At 39.2% G+C, this 27,635-nt stretch overlaps 1 protein-coding gene across 1 annotated transcript; it reads left to right on the top strand.

Annotated features, from left to right (window-relative positions):
* Window positions 1-1,285: 1,285 nt before the first annotated feature.
* GTF2A1 (general transcription factor IIA subunit 1) lies at window positions 1,286-27,635 on the top strand. The gene is made up of 9 exons (XM_056491988.1): window positions 1,286-1,565; window positions 8,600-8,701; window positions 10,336-10,540; window positions 12,852-12,916; window positions 15,049-15,124; window positions 16,897-17,030; window positions 17,913-18,233; window positions 20,061-20,150; window positions 23,115-27,635. The coding sequence occupies exons 1-9, from the start codon at window positions 1,536-1,538 to the stop codon at window positions 23,220-23,222; spliced, it is 1,131 nt and encodes a 376-aa protein (XP_056347963.1). The 5' UTR covers window positions 1,286-1,535; the 3' UTR covers window positions 23,223-27,635.

Raw genomic sequence — 27,635 nt, 5'->3', positions numbered from 1 at the left:
CTGCAGATCAGTAGCACCTGTGGGCTTTGATGAGACCCTGAGTAAGGACATTTGTAAATTCTCAGGTCGTGCTACTTCCCTCTTCCTGGCCAGCTCCAGCCTCAGCTCCCAGCCCAGGTGGTGGCACACTGCCCACAACACTGGCACGTAGGCCTGGGCAGCCTTTAATCAACTGCTTGTGAGGGAAGGCACCAGAGCTCACAGTGCTGAGTGGGGCTCATGAACTCCTTTCTTGTGGGCCCACAAGAGCATTTCTGCCTTGTAGTGATTAGTTGTGGTTTTTAATTGCCTTGGAGCAGCGTCTCAGGGACTGAGGTGAAGCATGTTGATTTCTGCAGAGCCTGGCACAGGTGGTGACCATCATGGACAGCAGGGCCTGAGCCAGCTCCTCTGTGAGGGCTGCCAGCCCTTCTCCCATTGCTCTGCCCTGGCATGGTCCCCACAGCCCAGCCCAGGCCAACAGCAGCTCAACATGAGTCAGTGTGTGCCCAGGCAGACAAAAAGGCTGATGGCACCTTGGCCTGGATCAGCAATACTGTGGCCAGGACCAGGGCACTGATTTTCTCCCTGTATTTGACACTGGTGAGGCTGCACCTCAAATCCTGTGTTCAATTCTGGGCATCTCAGCTCGGGGACGACATTGAGGTGCTGAAGCATGTCCAGAGAAGGGTGAAGGAGCTGGTGAAGGGTCTGAAGCAGAAGGCTGATGAGGAGCAGCTGAGGGAGCTGGGGGTGTGCAGCCTGGAGGAAACTCAGGTTTTTGGTCTCTACAACCACCTGAAATAGAGTTGTAGCCACGTGGGGACTGGCCTCTTCTGCCAGGTAACCAGTACCAGAACAGGACAGGGGAGGTGGGGTTTGGCCATCAGGGTGAACTTTATCACATAAAAGGTGACTAGACATTGGGCTGGCCAGAGAGGTGGTGGAGCCAATATCCGTGGAGGTGTTTTAGGAAAAACTCGACGTGACACTTATTGCCCTAGCCTAGCTGACACGGTACTGTTCGGTCATTGGTTGGACTCCACGGTCCCACAGATCTTTTCCAAACTAAAGGATTCCGTTTTTCTGTCCCGCGTTCGCCGCCGCCTGCCGCCTGCCGCGCGCACCTCGTGACGTCACAAGCCGGGCGGGGACGGCGCTCCGGAGAAAGACTGAGACACTTCCGCCTCGATAGGGCCTGCCGCGCGCAGCCACTTCCGCCTCGATAAATGTCATGGCGGCGAGGGCGGGGCGACCCACGTGACGCCTCGGGGCCCGGCGCGGTCTCGCGGCAGCTCTCGCGGTACCTGCGCCCCCCCGCCCGCGTCCCCCGCTCGCCGGCCGCTCGCGCAGCGCTCGACTCGCGCTATATAAAGGGGCGAGGCGGCAGCGCGGCGGCTGCAGCCCCGGGGCCGCGAGCGAGCCCGGCACAGGCCGCGGGGCCGCCCGTCAGCCGGGGCGGAACGCGCGGGCGCTGGGGGGACGCAGCCGGGCAGGTTTATTGTTTTAGGGGCGACTCCCCCCCGCGGTTGGGGGCGTCCCGGGGGGCTCGGGACATGGCGAGCTCGACTAACACAAACCCCGTGGTAAGGACCGGGTCGGGGGACGAGGGGGGCCCCGGGGGCAGCGCGGGCGGAGGTGGCTGGCGGGGCCCGCCGCCCCCTCCCCCGCACTCCCTTCCCTCCCGCCGCCCGCCTCGGGCGCTCCCGGCCCCCCGGCGGGCAGGGGCGGCGGGGGGCGCGGGGCAGCCTCGCCCCCGCGGCGGCAGCCAACTTGTGGCGCCCGGCGGCGGGGAGAGAGAGGCGGCGGGAGCGGAGCGGTGGGGGCGCGGGGCGGCGGCCCGGGGGCGGCCCCGCGGGGAGGCCGGGGGTCCGGCGGGGAAGGGAAGGAAGGGCCGGCGGGCGGGGGGCACCGCCGCCGCCGGCGGGAGGCGCCCGGGGAAGGGGCGAGAGCTGGAGGAGCGCGGGCGCTAACGCCCGCCCCGAGATGAGGGGAAGGGGCGCCCGAGCCAGGTTTCGGTTTTGCGGTGTCGGGGAAGCCCGCCTGGGCTCCGCTGGAGCCATTTTATGTTGCTTTGTAAGAAGGAGACGATGGTTGAAAAGCACTTTTCCCAGTCCGGCCAGATCGGCTAAGCCGAGCGAAAGCCCTCAACTCTGGCGAGCGAGGCAGTATTTATTTTAAAAAAAGAGGAAAAAAAAAACAAAAAAAGAAAAAAAAGCCCAGACCTCTCCCCCGTTCCCTTCTCGTGCTTTCTGCACCTTGGCGGGTGGCTCGCTGCTGCACTTGTACTCACAGAGGTTTGCAACAAGCAGTCACACAGACCGGCGCGGCCACCGAGCCCCCCCGGCCGCCGCTCCGCTCCCCGGCGCGCCCCCGGCCGCGACCCCCGCCCCGAAGCGCTGGAGGAGACAAACCCGGCGTCCCGGCGGCGGGCTCGGCCCCCTTGTTTGTGGCTCTCAGATCCATCATGGCTTCCCCCTGCCTTTCTGCCTCCCTGCTCCTTGTGTTCCTCCTCCCTGTGGCTGCCCTGTTTATATAGCGCTATTGCCGCTCTCTAATATAGACTCTGCTAGGATGGGAAGGTGCTTTCCAGCCCCACGTCACCGCCTCTCCATTTAAACACCACATCAGCCTTTAAATAGGGAGCGAGCCGCGGAGCGCGGGCTGGGAGGTGCATGCGTCCGCGGCGGAGGCTGGGAGGCGGGCGGCTTGTCCCTCGGATCCCGGCCGGCCTTGCCCATCGCTTCTCTTCCCTCCACGCTGCCCGTCCCCGTCGCCCCCGGGCTGTAGAGCCGTGGTGCTTTGCGGGGGCGAGGGTGTCTCCTAGCCCGTGTAAATGGGCTTTCCTTTGCTTCTACGCATCGCACAAAGACAGTTTTCGTCTGTTCCTGCATTTAAATCTGTTTCACCTTTTCCTTCCTTTTTTTTTTGATTTTATTTTTTATTTTTAATTTTTTAAAATTTATTTTGCTTGGATGGTTTTGGCTTTTGCTGTGGAGTTTTTTTGTTTGTTTAGGGTTTGGGTTTTTTTGTCCTTGGCGTGTAGCTTGCACACGCTCCTGTGCTCCTGTAAAATCTTCAGAGTAGCTTTTCTGCTGCGTGGGGAAAGGAGTGTTTAAAAGGTTCTTACCCAGTCTATCAAGGAGGGTTGTGGTATTTATTTTATGGCACTTTGCCAAGGTCTGGCTACAGCTGTCTCCCCAAAAGTGAAGTTAATATTCAAGTTTTATGCATGGGTCATACGCTGCAGATGCTGCTCAATGATTTCTGTGTGTTTCTGGTGCCTGAAGTGTACAAATATTTTATTGAAGTCCAGGCAGAGCAGTGGTTTTGGAATTTTCACTACTTAATTTCTTTACAGTATTTAATACATTGCAAAATATACAAAATAAAACGTAAAGCATCTTAGTTTTCTTTTCCTAATCTGAAATGTTTGTGACCTATTTGTGAGTTAGGTTAATACAATTGCAAGGAAGTACTTTTGATTTGATATTTTGTTAGCTTTTGTATCAGAAAATTTTAGGGAAGTAGTCAGCTGTTACACAGGGCAGGTACTTAGCAGGATGCATATTGAATGTGTGTGATTTGAATCTTAGTTGTCCTTTTGTTTATAAGCTTCTTGATTTGTGTTTTTATTGTAAGAAAGGGTTTATTTCTGTGTAGTAAATTAGAGGTTTTGCTTCTATTCCTTGACCAAGGTAGTATCTAATAGCAAAAAATGTGTACATTGAATAAAGTCCAGAGGACTTGTAAATATTTTTGACTTAACAATTTACTAAGACATGTTTTCTTTTGCTGTATTTCTATACTGGAAGTTCTTTTGAAAGGTGTCAATGTTTGGAATAGTAAAAGCCAAGCTTAAAATGAGCCTGCTTCAGATGCTTTCAGTTAATCTTCAATTAAGTAGTAAAATCTTACAATTCTATCAATTGAATCTCATTCAGTGGCAGAAGGTACCTTGCTTACCCCAGGGTTGCCAGACATGAATTGGAACATTTTGAAATGCTGCAACCATGTGACTTTAGTAGGAAGCTGGACTTGGAGCCTAATGTGTCAATGGCATCACGTCAGCATCTCTGATCATATCTGAATTGCTAGAAATCTGTTCTCTGTAATAAAGGACAAATATTAGATGTTAACAGTTATATATAGTATAAGATTTTACGGGTGATAAAGGTAATTTATTTGTAAAAGTCCACAACAACATTAAACTCAAATTGCAATGCTTACAATATAGATTATATATGTTACTCTTTTTATGCACATCTTTGATGTAATTGTGACTAGAAGTAGTTACCTTTACATTGTGCTCTGCTGGCTGCATGTGGCCGGCTTATAGCGGTAACTGCATGGCTGGGAGAAAGATTAGCAATGTTTCAGAGAGAGCTGCAGAAGCAACCAGGAACAAACTGTTGTCAGATGTCCAAAGCATGCTGTGGTCTCTCTCCCCATAACATGTTGGTTATTGGAAACACAAATTGCTGAAATCCCAAGTGTTGTGATAATAATTACAGAGGATTGCAGTTTTTGTACCCTTGAAGCAGAAGGAATGTAGGAAGTGTAAGCCCCTAAAGGCATGTGGCATTTCTTAAAATAGCTTGCTGGTTGCTCCTGGATTTGGAGTGTGTGCATAGCAGTGTCACCATACTTGAGTTTTCTTTTCAAGATGCACAGAGAAAGTAAAATATAATCATTCCCTTATGTTCCTGGAGGGGGAAATAGTAGATTCCAAATCTCTTCTATGTGTTTGTGGTTTTATCTAATAAATCAGGAATTTTAATTGTTGTCTTTAATCTGTAGTAAGTGCTTGGAATAGTGTTTATTGAAGAGCGATTTGAGTATTTTGCTCTTAAAAGAGCTTGACATTTACAGCAATGTACTCTTTATGAGGGAGGCACTTTAATATAAACCAGATGAAAGCACAATTATTTTAATAGCAATCTTTAAAGTTTCCATTTATTCTCATTGCTTTCTCTGACTGAATGCAGAAACTTACTGAAAAGCACACCTGCTATGCCATCTTTAGGCTTATTCAGTAATTGTATTTCAGTGTTTAATTTTTGAGTAAGCAATGTATGCAAATAGTTTTGTCATTCGACTCCAGAGTCTTAGATGGCTTATATAAACAGCTTCAGCATCATTTAAATAATGCTTAAAGCTAACGCTTTGTGTATGCTGAAGATAGTACAGTGTGCTTTCTTTTAGAAATTCTTCTTTAGAATTTCTTTCTTTAGAATTCTTTTCAGAATTTCACTGTGAATGTCTCTTGAAGGCATTGCTGCCCCCAGTGTGAGAGATGTTCCACCTAGGCTGGATGTTCAGTAGGAGTGTACAAAAGAGAATTTTAACTGGACAGGGTATTTCTGATTATTACATAAATGTGTATTGGTAAAATCAGACACTATTTCATTGTAAGCATGCAAATGTTTTGTTCTCCCTTTTCTTCCTTCTAATCACAGAGCCATGAGTGTATCATGTATATTCCTGTATGATTAGGACAATGTCTGAAAATTCTGACCCATTTTGAGATGCCGTGCACTGTGAGGCTCATGCAGAGGCATACATGCATGTACAGACTGCTGGTGGGCTGGTTACACACGGCACTCAGCTCACTCCGCCCCTGCAGCACTGTCCTGTTTGGGGCTTTTGGAAGTAATGCAGAAGGATCCTGCAATGTGAACAGAGTGAACATCTGTGCTCTTAACCTGCCTTTCTGAGGTCTTGCTAAACTAATGCTGGATGCTAGAAACCAGTAACTGCTTCAATTTGTTTTTTTTCCTCTTATCCACCTAGAGAAAAAAAGGAAGTTCCCAAGCAGACTGTTGGGCTGTGGAGTCAGTCTGTTGTATCGGAATGTTGGTATCTTTCTTACAGGGCTTTATAGACTCAGAAGGATTTGTGAATAAACCTTGTGTAAATACCTGACTGTGGAGATAGGAGGAAGTAGCTACTGGTGGAAATTATTTGGGCCTGTTTGTGTAAAATCTATTTTATTACAAAACTAGACCTAATAGGTAATTTCAGGAGAGGAGGATCAAAGGGGAAAATGCACCCTCTATCCTGCAGGAATTTTGATTGTAATTTGAGGCATACAGGTAATAATTCTCTTGACTTAAATAAAGTAACTTACATGCTTGAGGTTAAGCATGTTTATTTGCAGAATGTGGTTTTGGCATTAAGTAACAGATGCTTTTAATGTAATAAGGAACAATATATGGAATAGGTTAAGTAGTATTTCTGCTAGTTGAATCGTATAAGCTTCATGCAATTTTTTAATTATAGAAATAATAGGACTTAATGCTATTAAGTAGAATGTCATTTTGCATCTGTTATGAATTAAGTGGAAAAATAATCCTTTTAGTGGTGCTTGGTAGTTCTGAGTACTACACAGATTTAAAATACTAGCACTCAAGAGAAGTCTGGCTTTGAAAATCTGTTTCAGTGTTTATAAGATCAGGTATTTAAAACCTGAATAAGAAAGGTTGCACTATGGTATGTTTTGTTTCTTTTGGAGAAGTTAAGGTATGGACATAGGTGCTGTAAATGTAGTTGTCAGAGATGGCAGACTTACTCTGTTACTTGAAGCCAGAAATTTTTAGTAGGTTTTTTGTTTGGTTTTGTTTTTGTTTGTTTTGGTTTTGTGGTGGTTTTTTTTTTTTTTTTTTTTTTTTTAAGACCAGTAACAAAAGGATGAATGATAATATTTCAGCTACTGGATTTGCAGGAGCATGTCTTAGAGCTAAAATGGGATCAATAGCATAGAGTGATATGTTGGGTTGTGTTGGGATTTTTTTGTTTATTTTTGCACTTCTTTTTCTTTTTTGGAGTAAGGTGCTGGGGTTGTTAAAAAAATAACTTGAGCATGCCCCAGTGTGGAGCTTTTTTGAACAGTAAGGGCATAATGCACTAAGCAGCCATCAGGCTGCTTATTTCCAGGTTCCAAATATGTTCTTTTATTCCCTTGTAATCTTTATGCATTTTCTTAAATTTTATTTTCTTATTTTTTCCCTTGCATCTAAAAGTAAAGATATTTAGCTTCTTTTTTGTGCTTATTGACCACTCAGATTTTCCCTGGATTAATAAATCATGGGCTACTAGTCTCCCTATGTTATTCCATAATTTAGGCATAACAATTCCATAACACTTGAAATACAATTCTTAGAATATCCAAAATAAATTCAACACTTCTGGAATGCACTAAGAAAATGTCTGTGCATAAAATAAGTCCTTCAATGCATTAAGTAAATTTGTGTGGTTCTCACACCTCTGGACTATCTGCTTGTGTTTGGTGCAGATTTCCCGTGCGTGTGTTGGAGGCACAGCCTTCCTGGAGTGCCAAACCCACTGCACCAGTACAGGATGATTGTTTTGTGTATATCTGGTGTGTGTGGCATCATTTGGGATTTATTGCTTAAGGGAGTTAGGCAGTGGGGCTGAGGAGAATGACAGTTTAGAGAAAGTTGTGGCTGCTTTCTGATAGTTTAAAATTGGTGTATTCACAGCCCAAGGAGCAGCCTTGGGCAGTGAAGTATATGTGGTTCACAGGCTGTAAGATTGATCAAGCATAATTTGCAGCTTGCAGTGCTACCTTGCAATTAGATGGCACAGATTTTTAAGCCTAGCCAAAACGCCATTGAGGTTCATACATACAAAGAGAAATCCGAGCTGTACTATTTAAATGGTACAGCATGTGCATAGTACAGTTCTCATGTAGTTCTATGAATTAAATTTTGTGCTTTAATTGATTATGTTAAGTGTTTAAATTCTCTATTTTAAATTGTTCCTTCATTTTAAAATTTTCAAAATGGTTGAAGTTGGAAAGGACCTCTAGAGGTCTCCTTGCGACCGCCTTGCACAAGCAGGGCCAGCTAGAGCCCAGGATGATGTCCAGATGCCTTTTGGGTGTCTGCAGGAATGGAGGCTCCAGAATCTCTTTTGGCAACCTAAAGTGAACTGACAATTCGCTTTCTTTGATAGTTTAGGTGTGAAAGCAGTAGAATAATATAATTTTAGTATTTCCCCATGAAAAATTTGAAATGTAAAAGCATAAGTAGTGATTGGAAACAGAAGTCTGTCTAATTTAATATCCTGTCTTAAGGAGTTTCTGAAAACAAATACATAAAGAACAGGACAGTCACATGAATTCTTCCAGTTTTTTGAGCCTTCAATGTTTTTCAGCTCAAGATCATTCTGAGCCATACTTGGTGCCTGTTAAACCAGTAAGCAGAAACAAGTTTCCTGTCTTTAATATACATTGGAACTTTGAATGCTCTTTAATGCATTTTGCCCACATCCAAGCATTTTTGTGTGTTTAGGATCTACATTTGCAATAGAAAACAAGTTGACTGAATGGAAAATAATCTCCTTTTTTTTTTGTTTTAACACTTTTCGTGGCTTGATAACTCTGGTGCTGTAGTTATGGCACAGAATGTCGTGAGCAGTCCCTTCCCTTTTCACCTTGATTGAGCTGTTCTTCCTGATTTATACCTTCCTGGATATTTCAGTCACTTGGAAACATGTGGTGTATTCTGAAATGCAGTTTTTTGTGGGGGGGAAGTCTAATGTTAAAGTGACAGATTTTCTTCAAAACAGTGCTAACTAGTTACTGGTTTCTTTAAAGCCTAAATTGTACAGGTCTGTAATTGAAGATGTCATTAATGATGTCAGAGAAGTTTTTCTGGATGAAGGAGTGGATGAACAAGTTCTCATGGAACTCAAAACAGTAAGTTTAACTTAGAAGTTATTTTTAATAGACGAATACAGCAGTTAGTTTCCAAATCTGGCTACTGTTGTTCACTGTGGAAATACTAATTTTTAGTTAATTAAGCACTGTAATCTGCATATCTATAACTACATATCATTTGAATTGCACTGTTGTATAGACAGATCTATTCACCCTGTTTTTTTTCCCTAATCTGGCAGCCGTCATCTGAATACAGTGTTACTTAGATCCCTGAAACACTGCATCTTTAAAAAAAGGAAAAATATGTTTATTTTAGAGACAGTTCTAAGTGTTTCTCTGCGGGAAAAATAAAATGCTTGTACTGCTTGATGTTTTTCTCTTTCTGAAGAAGAGTTACATTGTTGGATACATTTTCAGATTTTTGCATGTGTGGTTTGTCATTTTCAAAAGTATTGTCATTCGGGGGGTTGGTACCTAACAAATCACACTTTTTATGCATCATGCTTGCCTGAAGCTCTGATTCAGAATTGTTTTACATGGAGTGGGTTTCAACTAAAGATCCAAAATAAAGGTAGGATGTTAACCTGAGCTCAAGTGGGTCTTCTATAGCTTTCTCCAAATTCTTCAGGAGTAAAAAAAACTCTTTGAAGGAGAAGGGTAAAAGCAAGGGGGGAAAAAAGGCAAAACGAAACAGCAAAAAGAAAGGAAACCGGGAAAGTAGGGGACTTTTTGTCTCATCTTCTTCAGTGAATATGGTGTCCCACATTCACAATATTTTTTGAGTATTGAAAAATGGATGGAGTGGAAGACAAATTTTGAATTTGACTAGACAGAAATGGGTGGAGACTTCTCCCATGAGACCATAACCTGTCGTGGTGGAAACACATGAGCTCTCTAAAAGAAGTGCTTTGCTATTTATGTCACAGATGTGTTCTGCAAATTTATGTCAGAAAAAATTAATGAGGAAAGAGAGAAGAAGGAAAGTGAAGTATTGAAGAGGAAGGGAGCCCTAGCAAATTTTGGAATCATGAGTCCTGGGTGCCTGTACTCTTTTAGACTTCAATGTATTACAGAACACTTGTATTGCTCTTTTTACAAGAGCTGCTTTTTTGCATGCGTGTCTTTATTTGGAGACATGTCAGCTGACATAAAGAACCATAGGGCTGGAGAAGCTGAATTTGATAGTGTTAGAAACTGTATAAATTATTGTAGAGAGGCATTATCTTAGATACACTGGTAGCTTCTGTTGTAGGCAGCAGTAGTCTTTAAGCAACTTTTATTGAGGAATTCCAAGAAGAAATGGCTTGAGAAAGGCAGTAATAAAAATTATTTTTGTCATTAAAGAGGTAAGAAAGAAAGAACATAGAGAAATGGAAAACTTGAAGTCTTATTTAAAGTTATCAGTTTGTCTCAATTCATGCTACTATTAGGGTTGTTGTGAATCGTCCACACTTGGAAGAAAGAAAGAACGTTAAAGCTTAGTCTTGGACTGACAAGGGATGTTTAATTCCTTTTCTTAACTGTGTGGAATTACCTTTTGCCTGTATCTGCCTGAAAACGTTTTGCACAAAACAAGCAATGAAACTCAGTTTTAGAGTACTGTCATTATATTGTTACAAATCCTGTAGAGTAAAAGTTATACACAGATATTTTTCTTTCCTTTTCCAAACTAGCTGTGGGAGAACAAGCTGATGCAGTCTAAGGCTGTAGATGGCTTCCATTCAGAAGAGCAGCAGCTTTTATTGCAGGTTCAACAACAGCAACAGCAGCAGCAGCAACAGCAGCATCATCACCACCACCATCACACACCTCAGCCGCAGCAGACTGTGCAGCAGCAGTCTCAGCCACAGCAGGTCCTTATTCCAGCATCTCAGCAAGGTCAGACTTAATCTCTCAACACTCTGGCAAAACACTTTGAAGTTAGTCCAGCTCCATAGCATATTCTAAATCTAGGATGGGATGCTGTCTGATGGTTAACTTTCTGTCTTTCTACTTGACCTCTATTCAATGGGCCAAGAAAGCTGTCTTGGTGAAAAGTGATTTGTTGTTTAAGTCATATTCTTTAGAAGGTCTTGAAAAAAGCTGAATTCTTCTTTTGGTCTCCTATAGCATAGCATGCTTTCAGAATGCACAACTTTCAGAATTCCATTTGCAGCTCTAATTTCAAGCCAATATACATAAGCAGTTGACAGTTTAGTCACGAGGTGGTAATTAGGAGCAGATTATTTCAAAAAGACCATTATTGGTTAGCAAAACTCAATGCTAGGACATGAAAAAGACTTGTATTATAGTCTATAGGTTTTTTTTTGGTCTTAAAATATTGCACACTGTGTCGATGTAAATGTACCAAGGTGTATTTTTGCTAGGCGTAACAGTATTGTTTCTTGTAACAACTGTCTTGTGTATTCATAAATAATTCAGTGAAATTTTTTTTCAGCAATTATTTTATTTGAAAACTGAAATACTGCTGGATTTTACTGCATGTATGCTGAGTAAACATATCTGCCACCTATGAAAGGCTTGATTGAATTTTCAGTCTATTAAATTTGTGACATAAAATATTTATCTGTGGTAGTCAGACTTCAGTTTTCTTGTCAGATTTCAGGGATCAGAAAACCTATGTTGTCATAGGCACGAAAGATAGATATGAGTTGATACCCCTTGCTGTCCCCCCCCAAAACCAGCCAAAACCCAACCACCATATATTCAACATAGTATGGAACTAGTGTGACTAGGTTTTCCATGGTGTTTTGGGGTTTTTTTGTGGTTGCTTTGGGGCGCTTTTTTGACAGGGAGGGAAAGATGGGTGTTGGTTGCTTGTTTTCTTCTTACAGTACTTTTTATTTTGGCTAGACATAACTGAGTTTTGTATGTTGGGGTAGAATTAATTTTGCGATGAAGGCCCGTCAATAAGCACGGGGGCTGCAAAGGCTCGGGGCCTCGGCGGGGCGGCGCTCTCCGCGCCCTCTGGCGGCCCCGTGGCGGAGCAGCCGCCGCTGCGCTGTTCGCATTCCTGCGCTGCAGCATGGAGGTTGTTCCCCGTGCTCCCGGGGGAGGCAAGGTCCCGCCCGTGGTAACACACTTAGAGCTGGTTTGTTGGTGCGGCTTACGACTAAATGGCAGCGCGGAGACTAAATGAAATTAGGATATCAAAGCACTTCCATCACAGAGATGCAGCTTTATGAATTACTTGACTTCCCTATTCCATGGTGGAGATGGTATAGTAGTTCCTCACATGATCTGGTGCAATCCCGGGGGGATCAGGATGATCACCATGGTGATTCCTGCTGTCCTTTCTCTGATCCTGGCACAGGTTCATGAGATTTCCTTAATCTTCTGCCCTCCTTAATTTCCCTGAAAGTTGGAGATGCCCTCAGATATCTGTACAGGTTGTGAAGCTTCCTACCCCAGAATCTTTTCCAGAAACTGTTATTCCTAATATTCTTAAGTGTCATTTGTTTAAATGATTAGATGGAGAATAGTTTGTCAGTGATTAATAAATTCAAATTGCTCTGTCACTTCCAAGTTTACTGTCGCTGATAATAGCAGTGGCACCCTGCTTGTTCCATGGACTTGAGCATATGCACTTCCAGGTAATCATCAGGTTGTTGGTATAGTTTAGCTATCTCTTTTCTTTAGCTCACCAAAACTGCTTTGTTTTGTGGGAGAGGTGGTTTATCACATTCCATCTGCTTCTGCTGCATTAGAAAGACAGTGAAGATCATGAGCTTACAGCTGTGCTGACTGTGCATAGCTCGGGCTAACTGCAGCATCCTGTTACTCTTCATCTTGGAATAATCCTTGCTTAAGTCTGTTTTAAGAGTTAACTATTTTTGTTTTTGAAGAACTCTGATATTGGGCGTCATAAATTTTGTCAACATCTCACTAATACCTTTAATTTCAGAAATACATTTTCAGTCTTGCTTTACATAGATTCAGAATAGTTAACTGAAGCCCTTGAAATAGAATCTGTGAAGGCAAAGTAGTCATATCACCCCTTAGAGCTGCTGTTGAATATTGTCTTGAGAGTAAAACTTACTAAGACCAGAGACTGCTTAGTATTTGTTTTTGTGATGAAGCTCAGCTGACATTTGGGTGATACACTTTCTAAGTTACTCTGGCTTGGATGTTATTTGGGCAGATTGTGTATTTTTCATTAAATGCTGATTTATTTTTTTTATGTTTCTAGCACCTCAGCAGCAGGTTATTGTGCCAGATTCCAAGCTGATACCACATATGAATGCATCAGGCATGGTAAGAGGAGAAGTTTATACAGGCTTACACTGTCATTACGTAAATTGTTTTTATTAAACAGTAAATACAAATTTCTATTAGTCATCAGATGCTTGAAAATAATTTAGGATATGCTGGTAAACCTGTCTGCCACCTTTCTGAATTTTGCTGGTGCACTTACAGTCTAGAAACAGTAATCTATAACTTTGGTTCAGGTAATAAATCTAGGATTTACTTTGATCCTCTGCTTAAATATGTTTAACTAAAACTTTTTTAAAATCAGAAATTGGAATACTGCTGGCATGAGTCTCCATGATGTGCTCATATACCAATACACCGCCATTAACTGATGCAAGCATAACGTATTTTCTAGATGCAGGAAAAAGCATTAAATATGCTGAAACTGAAGTTTATGTTGAATGAGAGATGATTTAACATTTCACATAGATCTTTGCTGGTCACATTAATTTGATTCACTAATTATGTAACAACATATAGAACTGATCATTTACAGTTTTCTTGCACTCTCTATCTCTAGGTATTGCTTATCTTATCTTGCTTTAAAGACCCTTGCTTAATTTAAAGAAAAATAAGTTGTTTGCAAAATTTTGAAGACACCCCTAATTTAAGTTTAATGTGTATTACAACCAGAATTCATTACATTCTTGCCACTTCTATAGTGAAAGCTCATGAAGTAAAGCTCCATGGTGCAACAAGTTTTGAAGCTGGAACAGCTTTCTCTTAGGTTTTACTTTTCCATTACCTACTGATCTTGCTACAGAAAAGAGCCTAAACTTTGTTGCTTGAATAGCATGGTTTACCCATGAGCCACAAGCACATAAACATTCACCCTTTTATTATGTTTGACAACCATTTCAATAGGATTTGTATAAGTCCAACAGTTAAATGTGTTTTGTCTGTCTTAGTTATCTCAAGGTGTGGAAAAAAATGAGTACGGCAGACTTTTTAAATTCTACTCCTGTTAAAATGTTGATGCTTTGTATACCACAGAGAACAACTGTTTAGCAAAGAGTTACAATCAGTTTGGAAATATTGTTTGTGTTTATTAGAGACATGTAAGTTGATATAAAAGAGTGGATCTGACAGACTTTGAATATTTTGGAAGGCAGAGAGTAATGAGAGGCCATTCATCTGCCTTTGTCTGGGATGTGAGAATGCATGCAAGCAAGTTTAGTTTTGTGTGATGATCTCTAATCTTGGCAGCTGTAGCTACTGTATTGGCTAGACAGTATGGGGAGATCCTGTTTCTTTTAAACCAGGAATATGTGCTTTACCTGGTAGTGAAGTATAAATCCTTTCAGTAACGAAGAATAATTGGTCAAAGTTCCCTTATAGGAGGGGAAGGGAGGCTTTCTGTAGGTACCTGAAGTTGGACCTTTGAAATGGAGAGGCCTCTAGAGAGCTCAATCATCCTCTGCAGGTTAAGAATTTAATACAGATTTTTCTGTTTGGAGCTCCCATAAATGTGTTGGAATTCAGTTTCCTTACAGGTTCAAGTCATTGCTCATTGATAGTTCCACTTTCTCTTTGAACCAGCTGTCTTGAGAGAAAAAAAAAAAAATCAGCCATTCTGTGAACAGTCAGTACACAGCATGTGTAGATTCACTCAGAGGAGCTGTGTGATGTGGGACTTGGCATGCAAATCACTTGCAGAATGAAGAAAAGTGCAAACCTGATTACTATGCCTTGTGAAAACAAGATAGGCGAACGTAATCATTGCTTCAGTACCTTATGTTTCTTCAGATTTGTAGGCCCATAGCCTCAGCTGCTTTGAACAAGTGTAACAAAAGTTGCCAGATGAGCAATGCAGTGTTGTGCTGTATTGGTAGATCAGCAGAGAAAGCAGAGGATCTGCTGAGCTTGCAGGTAAACCAAGAAACCACATGGAGTTGCATTAGGATGTAATATTTAGTGATTTTTGCTTCAGTCTTCTTACTATTAAAGAGGGAAAATAAAATAATTTATATGTAGTATAATGTACAGTTGAAATGCCTGCATTTTAATAGCTGCAGGTACTTGTGTGCAAACACTATAAATAGCAATAAAAAGTTGGGTATGTTCAGGCAGCATGTTGTGAGATGAAATACTGTTAATATTGTGTTTGTGGTTAAAAAGCTTTTCTTGTATTTCAGAGTGCTGCAGCCACTGCAGCTACATTGGCTCTCCCCGCTGGTGTTACTCCAGTTCAGCAGATACTTACAAATTCAGGTAACTCTCTGGATATTGAGAACAAATACAGTTTTAAGGGAGTTTAAAAGGAAAGCGTTCTGGGCCTTACTTGTTATTTACTGTTAAAAAGCAGGATCTGGGAGTCCACCCTAACAAGGTAGTGCAGTCTCTTTACTTTATTCCTGCGCTTTTTATTCACTTTCTTATGAACCTTGTGGTACTGCCCTAACCACAAGGTGTTGTATGTTAGAATCTGTGTGTTTTCCCCACTTAGAGAAGTTCTGGATGCACAAGGATTGGTGTTGGAGTTTTCCCCTTTGTGTATTTCTGAACTTTGTGATGCATGATCTGAGCTCAGGTACTATGCTGGGTATAAAAGTAGGATCACTACTTCTGTGACTTCAGAAGAGTAATGTCCTAAGGTTTTTTCGTTCCTGATAAGCATGCAAAGTGGAATTTCTCATTTTGCTAGCAATGATAACTTTATTTCATATTTACTGTTTCTAAATTCTGTTATGCCATGCATTTAGGGTATAAATGTTACTTTCATGAGCAGCATATATGATATTTCATATACTTTCATATTGTGCTGATTTTATAAACCTGATTATAGATCTATTGTAGGAAATAAAGAAAGGCCTGAGAAATACCATGTTCTAGATCTAGTTGCTACTTTTGCTAGAGTATTTCACCTTTGCTCAGAATCACCTGGGATTTAACCCTCCTGTTTTAAACACTATAATGTTTAATGGTATATAGTTGAAGTAAAATTTAAATGTGCAGCTGTTCTAAAAATCAGAATCTTCCCTGTTTTAAGGAAGCACATCTATATTTGTTATAGCACAAAATAATCTGCAGCCTAAATTTTTTACTTTTGTAGTAATACTTTAGTTTTGAACGTTTACAGTAATTTCTTAGACTAGGGCTGGGAAAGTCCCTTCTTTCAGGTACATTTAACTGTTTCAGTAAATAGGGCTTAGCATTTTGCTGTGAAGGGAGAATAGGAAATCTATCTGAGGGACATGTATAAAGTTCAGGATTATCTAGTTTAATTTCTTTCTTCTTACTCCACCTTTCTTATAAGAAATGTGAAAAACTAATGTTGGAGTGTATGTTAGCTCCTACTTCTCAGAATTTCAGGCTATTTCCAAGTGTATGTTTGTCTTGGATGTATTTTGTTAAGTGATGAAGGGTATAAAATGGCAAAGCTAAAGGATAACAAAAGGAAATCAAGTGCAGGCATTGTGGGAACAGAAAGGAGAGGTGGATAATAAGTGTAAGTATAGATGCAAATAATACTGTAAAGAAAATTATGGACACAGGAGTTTCTTGCAATGTGGCAACCAGAAGGGAAACATTCTGAGGAAGGGTCATCATTCCACAGGACCCTGGAAATATCATGGTGTTAGCAGTGGATAGAATTTTTTATATTGTAAATATATGTACTTCTATTTTGGTTTACAATAGTTCATCTTTCCATCACTAAAATCTGTCTCGTAAAACAGGAGGTATGCTCATAGGTGGGAGCTATTATTTAAAATACTGTGCTGTGTTAAAGGATTAATCTGTGGTCTGCAAAAGTAAATTTATTTTTGGATTGCATACCTCATGATCATATTTGGATAGTAAGCAACCCTGTTCCTTGTTTCTGGCACATTATACGCTGTCTTTTCACTGATGAAAGTGTATCATTTTGGTGTTTCTCTCTTTTAATTGACCTTGGTATTCTTCCAGGAAACAAGTTTCTAAACTAAGATAATTTTAAAAGTGAACTTGTACATTTGATTTATATGATACTTACTTTACTACAGGCCAGATCCTCCAAGTAGTTAGAACTGCAAATGGAGCTCAGTATATTATTCAACCACAGCAGCCAGTGGTTCTACAGCAGCAAGTTATACCCCAAATGCAGCCTGGTGGAGTACAAGCACCTGTTATTCAGCAGGTAAAGGAATTTTTTTTGATAGGTACACTTGGAAGAAAAAAACATGATAATTACTAAAGGAACTTGCATTTTTGTGAGTAAATTGAACTAGAACAAAACTCAGAAACAGTGTAATTTAAAAAAAAAAAAAGAAGTTGTGTCAAGTGTAGTAGGGGTTTTTTTGTTATTTTTTGTGGGTTTTTTTTGATGAACAATCTTGAAATGTTGTTTTCAATGTCACTTTCGTTCTTGCCAGATAATGACAGGATGCAGTTTAAAATTTCTTCCGTGCATCTCCCAATGAGTTATATTATGTGCATAATCCTAGTTTACATACTTTTAAATTAATTGAATTATTCTGAGTCACATAATACTCTGAACAAAATACCTAGAAATGACACTCCTTGGTTATTTTAGTAGTGAGTACTGTATGTTTTAGGAAGATTGATTACCTATGACGTCAGCTGTGTGTCCAGACTGTGTTAGCATTGAATTTAGCGAAGTCTCATTCTCAGTGTCACAGTTCTACAGTTTAAGCATGACTAACAGTTTGTAAGAGTTCAATTTTTTTATGAAGAAGATTTTAAAAAACAATCTTTTACTTGAATTAGAACATTCCAATGATGTGTTTGGAACTCTGTTGTGGTAGTTGTGCTCATGTTTTAGACTGGATAGACTTTTAAAATTTTTCTCAAGTATAGCAATGCAAAATGCAGAAAATTAACAAGTAAAGCAAGAAGGTATGTGATTAAAATTAATATTTTGTGCCTGATATAGGTGGAATATTTGTAACTCTTCCTTAATTAGTTCAAGTCAGATTGATACACTTTAATTGCTATTTTGAGTCTGATGTAGTAGTCTGTCACGTTAGCAGCCACGGTACTTACAATGATATTCCATCAGGTTTTGGCTCCTCTTCCTGGAGGGCTTTCCCAGCAGACAGGAGTGATTATTCAGCCTCAGCAGATCCTGTTTACAGGAAATAAAACTCAAGTTATACCTACAACAGTGGCTGCCCCTACACCAGCTCAAGCACAGATTCCTGCAGCTGGTCAGCAGCAGCCACAGCAACAACAGGCACAACCACAAGCACCACTTGTTCTCCAAGTTGATGGAACAGGGGACACATCTTCTGAAGAAGAAGATGATGAGGAGGAAGAGTATGATGATGATGAAGAAGAAGAGAAAGAAAAAGATGGGGGTGAAGATGGCCAAGTAGAAGAGGTAAACTTAATGTTATGATTGTGTTTCAATTTTTTTGTTGGTATTTTAAAGAAAACTATCTGTATCAAATAATACAATTACTTAAGTAGTTTTGAGAATGTAACTTTAATCCTTGTACTTCAGATTGTTTATTTCCAATATTGAAGTTGTGGAAATGGTATATGTTAGCAAACAGTTCAGCTGGGAAGGGTGTGGGGGGTGCAGCAAAAATCAGCTGTGATCAGCACCATTTAAAACACTTCAATAGGAATATTTTTGATGGTATGGAGAAGTCAATCATGAAATCATATAACCTTCATGAGCAAACAGAAATAGTCAACTCTGCTTGGGACCAAATGTGTACAAAAGCAGGGTGTTAAGACTGACAAAAGGGAAAGCAGTATTTGGTTCAGAGATGGCACCAACAGGTGTGGTCTGCCTGTATCTCATTGGCTATTCCATTGCTTTCTGTTACACAGAAGCAAGCTTGAGAACTCATATTTGATTATAACACATCTTTTAGAAACACATCTTACCTTGAATAAATAAAATGAGACGGGAACAAAAGTGAGTTGTTGCATTCTTAATAGTATGTGCTTACTTTGGACTTGTAGTTGGCTTGGCTTTGGACTTCAGCCAGTAGTTCCTACTGAGTTTTGGTGTGTTGCACCAAAAAGCCCCACAAGAATAAGAAATTGTAAAAAAGGGGTAAAGGGTGAGGAAACACTACTAAGTTAAAAGTAGTGATACTTAGTCTCAGACAGGAAGCTTGGTACTCCCTAAATCTGTCCCTAAAATGCATCTTGCTTCCAAACTTCTCTACAGCCTTTCCAATTACTTTAGATTCCATTTAAAATGCCAGTATGAACATTCACAGTCTATATCACCCATGCAAGATATACAGGTAAAACTTGTAAATAATCAGATTTTCTGTGGTACATATACAGTGGTGTCTTAACACTGTTTTTCTGTTACAAATTAGAGGTTGAATTCATATCACTTTTCCATTATATCATTCAGCACTGGTGTCAGTTTGAATGTTTTAATATTAACTATAAGTCATCATTCTTAAATATTAAGTGTTCCTTGACCTTAATACTAGTATTCTGGAGGGAGTTTTTAATAAACTAAGATTTCATAATCAGCATGTCAGAAATCTTCTGGTTTTTGCATCCTTTGCTTCTCAGCAGCTACTTTGAGTGGGTCACTTCCTTAAAGATTTTAAATTCAATCAAACGTAGCATTACTTTGAATGGAATTAGGACCTTTTCTCACTACCATCTCCTTCCTTTAGCTTATATATTTGGAAGTATATTTGTTGTCCTGTGTTTATTAGTTATTGTTTCAGCTGTTGAAGTGTTCATTATTCACATAAGAGTGTGTATGTTGAGATTTGTTTTCAGTTTTGGTACATCAAATGTGAACAAGACATGGAGTTTTATGGTCACATCACTTCTTATGTGCCCTTAAAAATGCAACTCCATGGCTTGTTCACGTTTTATGTCACCTTTATGTCACTGCTTAGATGCTTTACAAAAATGAAAAGCTTCGTTCTTTTGTATGAACATTTACAGTTAAGGAGCAAGAATGGAATAGTTGTGGTGACAAAAGGCTGCAGTGCTCAGAATCTGGCCTGGTCACTGAAGTTCCAGACTAAATTCATAAGAGCATCTTCTCAGGATGGAGGGTAGGAAGCATCAGCCCTCTGTTGGAAAGCCTAATGTTGCCCGTCTTAACTGCATTTTGGGTCCTGTAGTTCATAGGCAGCACTGTAGCCTCATGTTAATAATTAAAGTAACTGCTCTAATCTTGCCAACCATCATAACTTTTTCCATGTGTTTCTTTCAGGAGCCTCTGAACAGTGAAGATGATGTGAGTGATGAGGAAGGACAAGAATTGTTTGATACAGAAAATGTTGTTGTGTGCCAGTATGATAAGGTAAATATCTATAGAAAGTAATCCAGGAGTTTTACATTCTCTGTTCTTGGTATCAAATTATAATTTTTAAGTAGTATCTTTGTTAAGTACAGGTAGATCTGTGAATGGAAATGAGAATTACCTATTGTTTTTAAAACAGGTTTGTGTACCATGTTTGTTTTAAACTTGGTAATGAGTAAAGCTCATAAAAATTTGGCTGCATTTTATTTTTATTTGTAGTGTCTTTTTGTGCCATTTAATAAAAGGACAGTCTTCTGGGACCAAGAGAGATGAACTGTTGTTAAGTTTTTTCCTGTTTATAGCCACAATAAATGTACAGTCATCAGGATTTAGATTTGTGGAAAACTGTTTCTTTATCATTAAAAGTGTCTTTTCTGGATGATAGGATAGTTACAAGAGGAAAATCATTTTTCTGTGGTATGCACTGTGCTATATGAAATGGCAGTGTGGAATGCTAGTGCTTGTTTTGCATTAAATTCTGCTGAACTGTCTTGCAAGAATTTAGTCATTACAGGGGATCATCTTTTCCCTGGAATATGTAAGGATTCATCTGTGCCGGAATCTTCTAAAATGTGTCTAGACGATATCAGAAGCTTTTGGCTGAGATAGTACACAGATTATTTAATGTGGATTTTTTTTTTTCCTGTACTCAATTAGTTGGGCCGAAATGAATAGGAGTCCTTTTTAAAGCAGAAAAAGAAAAGTGTAAGCTTGTTGAATAAAGGCTCCTATGTTGCAAAGAATGGCTGTGTTAGCAAGTCTTCAGTTATGCCCAGACTCTGCTTAGACTTGCCATCAGATTAAACACAGATTTTAAGACCTACATCCCAGCTATCTGTCTCCTCTAAACTGTAATCCAAAATTGTTTTGAGGCAGTTTATAAGGAATAGTGAGGGACCTCAAACCAGCAGTCAGAAAAGCTTATTGGGAGCTGCTGAAGCTGAGCAACAGGAACTACTCTTAAATCCTCACTCTCTTAAAAGGTAGAAATTGGAACTTGGTAGGGAACAGTGTCCATTATTAACTTCCAGTGCCACATACTCTGAAAGGACTTAATCTCTTTTCAAGAAATCATTATTCTCTTTGCCTCTAAAATACATAGAATCAGCTTAGGTCTGAGCAGTTCCCTCCTACCCAGTGTCCTGCATCAGCTGACGGTGGGTGCTTTTGAAACTTCTGTTCAGAAGAACCAACAGGTAGCAGTGCTCATGCAGAGCTTTTTGCTACCATCCTTCTGTGAACTGTCTCTTGAGGAAGAGAAGGTGCTTTCTCAACAGAGGATCTTTTCCTCTACTTGTTAGAAATCAGTTTGATTATTTTTGAATCCTTGGAAACTTTGCCTTATGACATGAAGTATCATAAATGTATTGTGTGATGTGTGGAGGAGTGCTTCAATTTTAAACCCTCTATTTTTGTATGATACTTCCTAGCTCTAAAGGGTGTTTTCTTGTTTGCTTTCTTGGTACTGTTTATTATATTGCAGACCATCATAACCCTCCTCAGTCATATCCTTGAAATCAGACCTGCACTTAATTTGTACTGTTCAAACATTTGATTGCTCTTACTTTCATTCTCCAGATCTGTTTGATTTTCTGTATCTTACTTGTAAGGGTAGATAAGGTTTAGGGAGGAGCACAGGCAATTTATTTGCTGGTCTAGTAGTGTTCTGCAATAGTTCTTGTATGCTTACGGCCCCACTGGAAAGTCTTAGAACATTGGAATCTCATTCCTGACTTGTAATTGTTAGTTCAAACCCACCACTTCTACTGTCTGGTCTGTGTAAATTGAAATTTATTTTTTTCTCCATTGTTGCTATCTTCGTATGCCGTAAATGCCACTATTGTTTTCTTACACAATGAGTCAGGGCAGTAACATCGTTCTGCAGCTCTTCAGTAATTGTTTTTTTGTATCATCAGTACATTGTCATTTTTCAGATCCTTAGTGAGCTCTTAAATTGTAGACTCCAACCAGCACAAGTCTTTGCTGGAATGAACTCATTTCCCTGTAAAAACTGTGTTCTTACCTGTGTTTTCTCATCTTTATTCAGTTGTTCACCTGAGGACCTTCCTTCTAACCTCATGGCAGCTGAAATGCTTCTTATGAGGGATTTTTGTGGAATGCCATTCAGTAGGGCATAGTGTATATCAGCCAGACTTTTCCTTGTTTCTGACTTTTGCCACTGACTGCCTTTTTCAGCTTAAAGTGAAAACAGTACTAAAACAGTACTAAAAATAATTATAGTAGAGTGATATGGTCATAGCTGTCTTGGTGCTATGTTACTGTTTCTACAGCACTAAAGGTAGATGGTGAGACTTCCTATGCTTGATGAAAATTGAAAAATTGCAGCAGGGTTTCCTGATTTTATGATTTGTGTAATATTTTAACTTTTTCTAGATCATCTTTGGTATAGAATTACATCTTTGTTCCATCTGTGAAAGTTTATGATAAACTTTCCTTTTGGACAGCATTTCAGCTTTCTGAAAAGCCTTTGCTTTCTTTGAGTATCAGGTGATCTTTTGCTCTTTCAGATGCAGCAGATGCAGTTCTTAATAGATTGCAAGTATTTGCTCTGTTATTACAGTATGTGGTGGTGGGGGGTGTTGTTTTTCGGTTTTAATTTTTCCAAAGTTTACTCATCTATCTTTAGATTGAGTTTTGTTCAGTTTTGTTTAGTTTTAAATTTAACATGTAGGCTGGACATCAGGAGCAATGCCTTCACAGAAAGGGTTGTTAAATATTGGAATGGGTTGTTAAATATTGGAATGGGTTGTCCAAGGAGGTGGTGGAGTTGTTGTCCCTGGAGGAATTTAAGGAATGACTGGATGTGGCACTCAGTATTTTTAATAATTTAATAATGTATGTCTAACAGTTATTTTTATTTTTCTTGCCATTATAATTTACTTATGCATTCTTACCTATTTCTGATGCAGAGTAATAGGTTAATGTTTTTTTTCCTGTTTTTAGATTCACAGAAGTAAAAACAAATGGAAATTTCATCTCAAAGATGGCATCATGAATCTTAATGGAAGAGATTATGTATTTTCCAAAGCCATTGGGGACGCAGAATGGTGAAGTTTTAAAAGACAAAACAAAAGAACTCCCTGTAAAAGGAAAAAAAAACAAACACAGGAAAGGTTGAGACTTGGATGTATACTCCAATCAAAATGTGTATCTGCACATCAGAAATAAACAAAAGTATTGGAACAAAGGTAAAATGTGGCAACAAAGACACTACTTCAGATGAGCAAGCCATGGACTGTAGCAGCTATAGCATTGTCTGGGAGCTGGTTTTGTGTGTTAGGAATACCTTAATTATAAATTCTACATACAGGTACCTACAGCTGGTATTTAGCATGTAAGGCTTTGTCCCCCCTGCCCTTGATTTAAGATTTTGAAATACTTCTTCCACTGATTGAAGGAACTATTCCCTTTGATAGATCATTAATCTGAAAATGCTTATTGTGTGTACAAATCTTTGCTTTGAACACTTCCTTTTGGTAGTGAGGATGGTCAGAATCTTACTTAAACTGCGTGCAAGCTTTGTACAGAGGGGTAAGAATTAAGGTGTTAAATTTTAAATAACTTGTATAAGGAAAATATTTTTAATTCTGATATGCTCATTAATTATTATATCTATTTGTTGTTTTCAATGCAGTTCCCCATAAACAGGTTATTGTTCCTAGCAGCTACACAATGGTAAAATTATGATTTATATTTCAAAATTATTTTAATTTCATGTGATAGGTTTTATCTAGGGCTGCATTTCTCAAATTTGAAGCACCTCATCCCCCACTAAAGTCGCACTGCTTAACTTGTTAATTATATTCTTGCTGTTTTGTGGTGGTTCAGCATCACTGAATTGAAACAAGTTTCCCTTGATTTATTTTTTTATTTTTTTTTTTTTTAACATTTTTAAAAGGGTTTGGAGACCCTTTGAATCCAATACCTAGGTAATGCCATAGTAAATGCATTCCTTTACCTGCTTACTATGTATGTAGTCAAATACCCACAAGTAATTCAACAGACCACAGCAATGACTAAATTTTTAATACAGAAAATCACATAAAAATTCTAACGTCCTGGCTGCAACTCTTAAACAAAAATCTGCTTTACTAAAAAGTATAGCCAGAAGTTACCTGCAGCAGTTAATCTCTAAAGTTTCCAGATGGCATGTAATTTCATGAAGAGAGCTGCACAGCTTCTGAGAACACAGATTTTGGTGCGTATCTTTAGGCTGTCTTGGTAACAGCAAATCAAGCAGTCAGATGCACTAAACCTTGTGTAGTCACTTTTTTCACTTGCATTTTTTATTGTTTGTTTGTTTGGGGTTTTTTGTGTTCAATTTGTGAAAAGCAACAAAGTTATTCCCCCCTCCTTCCCTTTCTTACCTCAGAAGTTGAAGAACTTTCCTTCTTGCATAGGGTCGTTCTTGCAAACCCTGCTTTTGGAAATGCAGTTACTTTTGAATGAGGAGAGGGAATGGGCATTATACTTCAGAAACTGTTGAGGAAGGAATGTTCATGTGGCTCACCATTTCAAAAAAAATTTGCATTTTGTTGGGTGCTTGAAAAGATGATGAGAAAAGAACACGACAAAGATAATTTTTACTGACTTAGATAAGACCATGAGAAGCAGACATAATTTCTGACTTTATTTTTTGCTTGAGAATGAGACATCTTTAACATTATTTTAAGAAGACAAGTGTATTTTAGCAGTGCATAACAACTGCTTTAATTTTCATTCTCTTGATTCATTTGCCTCCAAGTGCATTTGTAGTCTCAGTAGTATGTAGAAAAATCACAACAAATTGTAAAGGTTTTATTGCTGTGATTTTGTACACCTGTGCTCTCATTGATAATGACTAAAACTGCCTGTAGGCTATATCTAGAGCCATATGGTTGTTAGAAAGCCATCTACATTCACAAGCTTTATGAAAAGTTAATTGATGATTCTTCTAATCGATTCTTCAGTAGTGGAATCATCATTTAGACTGCATTTTTAGCTTGGGGCTTTCAAGGTATCTCAAACTAATTGGTGTTTGCTTTCTTTTGAACAACGCAGATATTTTATTTTTTTACCACTGTTGACACTTCTGTGTACAACTGCAAGGAAATCAATAATATACCAACTAATTTTTTCCCTCACCTTTTCCATGTCTGTTACCAGTAAGTCTTAAGTAGTGGACTTCAGAAAAATTCCCATAATGCTGCACAACTAAACCAGTAAAAGGAAAAAAACATCCCCTTTAGCTATAGATTCCTTTTTGTACTACTAGAATCCAGTTTACTTATACAACACTTCGTTTTCATACAACTTGGTGATATTTCTCACCCACGTACATATACTAGAAGCTGCATAGCCTCTCTATTTAAAGGGGTAGCTGAATTTTAAAGGTAATTAAGCTTAGTCTGTTCTGAAGGATGTTAGACGCTTTCTGAACCTGCACAGCCTCTTGCAAGCTAATTGTATGTTATGCTTTCCAGATAGGTTTTATCTTCAAATACAAATATCTGTGAAGTTTTGGGAAAGCCAGTCAAACCATGCACATACCAAACTGTGCTCTTATTGCTACATCAAGTGTTCCTTTGTTTAAGTCAAAAAGCATGTTTTAATTTCATTTTATTGTAGCAGCTTGCTGTAAGAATGTAGTTTGCTTAATTTTATTATTATACTTGAATTTTTAATCATGGTTTTAACTATATGATTGAACAGACCATTTCATTAGGTTCAAAAGAAACCATTCCTTTCAGAGGGCAAGGGATTCCCATGTTCATAAGTGATTTTTTTTTTTCCCCCCTTAGAAATAGTGCTTTTTTTTTCCAGTTTAAATAGTTCAGTATTATGGAAACAATTAATGGTTTCAAGAGGGCTTATGTTAAAATTTGCACAGATAATGGAGCACCTTTTTTATGATGGAAAAAAAATGGGGAAGGTAACTTCAGAAATATAACCATGATGGCTGATGGAAACTTGTAGAGCAACTGGGCAAAATTGAGTCTTGTGCCTTTTCAGTTTGCAGAATACCTGTTTTGCCAGTATGACAATGATTCCTGAGAGAGTAAATTTCCTGCAGTGCTTCAATCAGAAAAGCAACCTTTTTTGTGCTAATTCTGTTGGGTTTTAGTGTGTGCAATCATTTAAAACCATCTAAGTGAAAAACAAAATGAAATGTTTTCTTTTAAGGAGATAATAGAGAATTTAGTCACATAAGGAACTTTATTGGACTATTTAAATAAAATATGTTTTTATTCCCCCTCAGTTGCTAGTTAGCAACAAGATTTCTTTGAGATTTCATACTCCTTGTTCCTGCATTGTACTCACAACTTGGATTTAAACATCATTCAGTTTCCTCAACACTATTTAAAGTGACAGTTGTGGTCCGAGTTTATTTCCAGGATTGGTACATGATTCTGAAGCACATTTTCTGGAGGAGAGCAAAAAACATGTTGCCTCATGTAACTGATTTTTTTAAAATAAATATTTTCTTATCTTTTTGCTGCACAATTAGGAGTGTTAAAGTAAACTTCATTGAGTCTGTGAAAATAATTTCATCTATTGATAGTTAGCAGTAATTATGTCACCACATGACACTACCAGAGTAAAATTTCTTCATTTCAGTGAAGGAGTTAAGACACCTTGTTAACTAATGTTCATATTGATTTAATCTCTTCAATTTGTAAAAGCTCCTTAAAAACAGTAAAGTCCCCCAGAATTTCCCCCAAAGCAGAAGCTTCCTGATAGAATGCAATAAGATGTCCAGGAAATGAACAGTGGTTTTAGGGCAATGCACACTGGATTGATACTGGGCTGCCTTACACAGCACCGTGGGATTTTGCTGTGTGCCATCCCACACAACCCATGCACCCCCATCTGATATTAGAGTTCTTCTCAGACTTTGAGATTAGTGACTATACAAGATGAAGAAACTTGCATATTGTTCTGTATTGGTGTCTGGCATTAAAGTCTCGTTTTCCCATTGCTGTGATTGGTTGGGAAATGTGTAAAAACCAGTACATTGGTTTCCATGTCGTCTACTCTTTTCAGGCAGTTCATGCAGTGTGTTTTTTAATTATTATTTGGTGGATTAGATGTTGTGGAAAAAAGGAGCTTTTTTAAACAGGAAAAACTACCTTGGGTTAGCTATATGTACAGTCATCCAATGAGACATGTTCCAGAGTGCATAGGGTACCAATAGATTATGGAGTGGGGGACTATCCTTTTTTGCTGTTCTGAGCTACTATTGTCAACTGCTGTTGTACATATACTGTTATGTGTAAGGGGGTAAATATATTTATTATGTTTGTAAAATTCATTCTGTACAATTGCAGATCAAGGTTGCTCCTCTGTGATATACAGGATATTATGTTTCAAAGGCCATGCTTGGAATACGATTAGAGAACTTAGTATTTTGATGTACTAAGACCTATTTTAAGTTTAATATTTTGCCTTTGCAAAAACTTTAATTAAAGATGTTATTTAAAAATG

The sequence above is a fragment of the Oenanthe melanoleuca genome, chromosome 5 (genome assembly GCF_029582105.1).
Source record: "Oenanthe melanoleuca isolate GR-GAL-2019-014 chromosome 5, OMel1.0, whole genome shotgun sequence".
NCBI lineage: Eukaryota > Metazoa > Chordata > Aves > Passeriformes > Muscicapidae > Oenanthe > Oenanthe melanoleuca.
The sequence above is the reverse complement of the archived record's forward strand: the minus strand, read 5'-3'. Positions and strand labels throughout refer to the sequence as shown.

Excerpts from the sequence above, each read along its gene's own strand:
- GTF2A1 (XM_056491988.1), top strand. The coding sequence starts at position 1,536 with ATGGCGAGCTCGACTAACACAAACCCCGTG. Across the intron at positions 10,541-12,851 it reads TATTCCAGCATCTCAGCAAG|CACCTCAGCAGCAGGTTATT; the intron begins GTCAGACTTAAT and ends TTATGTTTCTAG. Across the intron at positions 15,125-16,896 it reads GCAGATACTTACAAATTCAG|GCCAGATCCTCCAAGTAGTT; the intron begins GTAACTCTCTGG and ends ACTTTACTACAG.